This window comes from Phalacrocorax carbo, chromosome 2 (assembly GCF_963921805.1).
Source record: "Phalacrocorax carbo chromosome 2, bPhaCar2.1, whole genome shotgun sequence".
Lineage (NCBI taxonomy): Eukaryota > Metazoa > Chordata > Aves > Suliformes > Phalacrocoracidae > Phalacrocorax > Phalacrocorax carbo.
This window is the reverse complement of record NC_087514.1, coordinates 96,591,262-96,594,907: the sequence shown is the minus strand read 5'-3', so window position 1 is coordinate 96,594,907 and position 3,646 is coordinate 96,591,262. Positions and strand designations below refer to the sequence as shown.

General features: G+C 45.9%; 1 protein-coding gene across 1 annotated transcript; it reads right to left on the bottom strand.

Annotated features, from left to right (window-relative positions):
- Nucleotides 1–2,254: 2,254 nt before the first annotated feature.
- LOC104052210 (N-acetyllactosaminide beta-1,6-N-acetylglucosaminyl-transferase-like) lies at nt 2,255–3,420 on the bottom strand. Its single transcript, XM_064441795.1, has one exon. The coding sequence runs from the start codon at nt 3,281–3,283 to the stop codon at nt 2,255–2,257; it is 1,029 nt and encodes a 342-aa protein (XP_064297865.1). The 5' UTR covers nt 3,284–3,420.
- Nucleotides 3,421–3,646: the final 226 nt, after the last annotated feature.

The following is a 3,646-nucleotide window of genomic DNA, read 5'->3' as shown; positions in this document are numbered from 1 at the left end:
CCTCTCCCAGAGTAACCATAACCTGCTTTCTGCTCTACGTGAGCAGAGAGGGAAAAGTAGCCCAGTGATTACGCTGCTGGCCTGGGACGTGGCCGCTAAGATGCACTGCAGTGGTGTGTCTTTCTTGTGCGACCCAGGGGAAGTGATTTAGGGCCAGTCACTTCAAGCCTACATACTTTGCAAATACTTTCCCTTAATTTCCCCATGCTTCTCTTCCTTATCTGAAAAGTGACTTTCAAGAATTTTCTGTCACACAGGAGTCATGTGGGAGATAAGAGGCCTGAGATAAATACCAGAGATAAGTTAAGACTGTTATTTGAAAACCAATTGAATAGGAATTAAAATTCTCTAGCCTTTAGGGGGTGGAAAAAAAAAATCTTGGTCTTCATTGCATGGCTCTGGGTAATAAGCATGCTATTTTAAGATTTGAGGACCAAACAGCCTTTTTAAATCTTTTATCTGAACTGAGATTATCATGGCTGTCTGAAACTACAAATATCTGTTTGTTCTAGTTCTTTCATGATATGCTGTACATCCAAACTGGTCCTTAAATGATCTCTCTGCTTGCCTGGAGGCCCCCAACTATTTGTTCTGACAGCTGGACCATTGATTGACACTGTTACCTCTCTTCGTATGCATGAAAAGCTAAAAGGAAGTGAGTGGCTTGGCCAAAGTTGGAAAAGAGGTTTCTGTTAGAGCCAGGAGCCAAGTCCCAGGCTAACACTCCATGAACTGAAAGGGACTTCTCACCCCAGAGTTGCTTAGAGCTCTGGATCTGACTCAGATACCTCCATGCTATGCTTACAAGCTTGGATTCAAAATCCTGGATAACAGCAGCCCTGAGTACATCTGTCAGAGTTGGGTGGCTGCTTTTGTTCACCCTAAAGTGATGGCAGGGAATAAAGGAAGATGAAGGAGATGTATCTGCTCTAGAAACGTTTCACCATTTTGGGATTCCTCTTTCAGATGCGAAAAGAACCAGCACAAAAATGTTACGCCAATGTGCAACACTGGAAAGTGTACGGTGATGATCTCAGAAATAAACAGTGAAACACACTGCCTACGTAAGCTACACAGTGCAGTACAACAAATGGCAACCACCTAAAGCTTTCTGATTGTGGAGAATATATCTGGTCCCAGGTTTACTGCTTCTGAGGCAATGGACTACAATAAGATCAGAGCAACCAGCTTCCTGGAAAAGTCAGCTAGCTACAAATTATATATGGTGATGATTATACCATAAATATCTCGATCAGTAATCATTTGTGCATCTTGTGCCTGCCAGTCATAAAATATAGTTACCTGAAGGGCAAGCACTATTTGCAGAGAAAGTTATGTGTTAGTTTGAAAGCAGACTGAACTTGCAAAATGGACCCGCAATCTGCTGCTTAGGTTAAAGTAGACATGCTCTGCCTTTCTGTTACTGCTCCTTGTTTTCGTTTCCCACAAGTTACAGTAGGGAGAGTGTGGAAAGAAAAGAAATAAAAAGGCAGGCAAAGAAATTTATCCTTGCTTCCATTCCTCATATCCCTGCTTTGGCTGCTGTGAAGCTCTAGGGAGTTGGGAGCAGTAAAGTCCTACCAGGTGCTTCTAAAAGCAATGCACATGGGGGAGAAGTCCTGTGCATCTTCTGACCCTTTCCCATTTTTATGAACGAGGTAAAACTAACTAATGTGAATACATAAGGTAAAGATGAAAATACTGGCTCTGATTCTGTTTCTCTGAACAAATCCTTGACTTTGTGCAATGGAGTTTAGGCAGTAGTTATGAGTACATGGGTTTTTTGCAGGGGTTACAGGAGACCTGGCATGTGTGTGGGCATGTGTGTGCGCCCACAGAAAAGCACATGAAGACTAGAAGCAGATTTGAGCCTGAACTCGGATTTTCTGGCTCTGGAGTGGCAGAGAGGTAGGAATTTACTTCTATTTGTGGAAAAATAAAATTCACCCCAGAAAAATGAACATCATCTAGAAAACACCTTCACTACAATGCTTACATACCTGACATATTTTAATCTTTATTCCTTCTCTTTTCTTCATTTCAGTTTTTACAGGTAAAAGGCTTAAATCAGCTGAAATGTCCGAGGATTTCAATTTGAACTTAGAACCCCTGGGCTTCTTCCTGCTCACATGGAGAACGGTAATGCATGTCCTGCAGAGCGCAGCAATCTCTCCCTCAGTGGTCAGAAAGGGCAAGTAAGCTTATTTGATAGATCAGCCTTTTATATCAGTTATGATCCGATTAAATTTTTCATCTAGGCTTTGTCAAAATCAGCCTTAGATACATGTCTCTGTGTGTGCGTGCCTGTGCTCACCGGTGCATACATGTATCTACAGAAAACAGAAGTGAAGGTGTACTCACCTGGGATCCTGTTGAGCGTCACCCAGAAGTGCTCATCAGGGCTGTAGGTGTCCTCGGACCATGCCAGCAGATCGATGGCACGTTGGTCCTGCAGCACAAACTCCACGAAGGGCCGGGTGACGGCAATGTACGCAGAGCCAAAGTAGATGGTCATGTTGTGGGGTGGGGGCGCCTTGTGCACAAATGTCCACAGCATGAAAGAAAAGAAAGAGTATAATTGTTCCCTGTGCACATATTTTGTGCGGGCAGTGATGTGGGGGGGTGGCAGCACCCCGGGGGTGATGTTCTTCCCCCCAAAGCCCTTGAGCAGCTGGACAATCTCCCGGTTGGTCTTCAAGGGGAAGTCCTGGCCGCAGGTGTTGAGCAGGTAGCGCCAGGGCACGGCCGAGGCCAGCAGGTCTCTCATGCAGTGGAGGTCGGCCCGCAGGCGGGAGGCGCCGCCGTAGACCACCCGCTCCGCCCGGGAGGCGAGGAAGGCGTTGGGGAAGCAGCCCACCAGGCGCCGCACCGCCTGCCGGAAGGGGGCCGGTGCCTTGGTGTCCACATGGATGCAGTAGATGTTTTGGGGCATGTACACCGCCCTGAAGAGCCGCTCGAAGGTCTCAAACTCCTTGTGCAGGGTCATGATGTAGGCAATGGGGAAGGCGGCCTCCTCAGCCGAGAGGGCGCGGGTGATATAGTGGTTCTGTGTGATGTACTCTGTGCAACTGGATCCTCTGAATGATGTTTTTAAAGCATTTTCCTTCAGAAAGGGCACCTTATCTTCAATAAGTGCTTTACAGGCTTCTGCTAAAGTTGAACTCACCGAGAAGTTCAGCCTCCTAAGAGATTTTTGTGCATGCAGATTAACAGCATAAAAGACAAATGGAAGTGAGACACTGAGAATCAGGACAGCAAAGAAACAATATCTGAGTGTATTCATTGCTCCTCAAAGAAAAAGTCTCACTTGAAATACTGCGAAGAGGTCAGATCAGACACCACAAACAGCTACTTTTGCTGGCTGCACTTGCTTCCTGCTAGAGAACGCATGCACCCGTCTGATGAGTAGAATGCAGCTTCTGTCCTTGCTTTCGATATTAATAATTCCATAGTCATCGTTGACGTGGAAGCAGCATAAGTAGTGAACAACTTGCAGGTGGAAGTTGCTCCACTGCTTCCTGAATATTAAACAGACACGTTGCATAATTACTGGCTTGACAACAAACAGGCAGTGCTCCATATTTCACAGTGGACTGGAATTCAATTTATGTGCATGTTCTTAATTGGTCCCTCCCCACTCTCCCTG

Bases quoted from the DNA above. Each gene is read 5' to 3' on its own strand.
- LOC104052210 (XM_064441795.1), bottom strand. From the start codon at position 3,283: ATGAATACACTCAGATATTGTTTCTTTGCTGTCCTGATTCTCAGTGTC.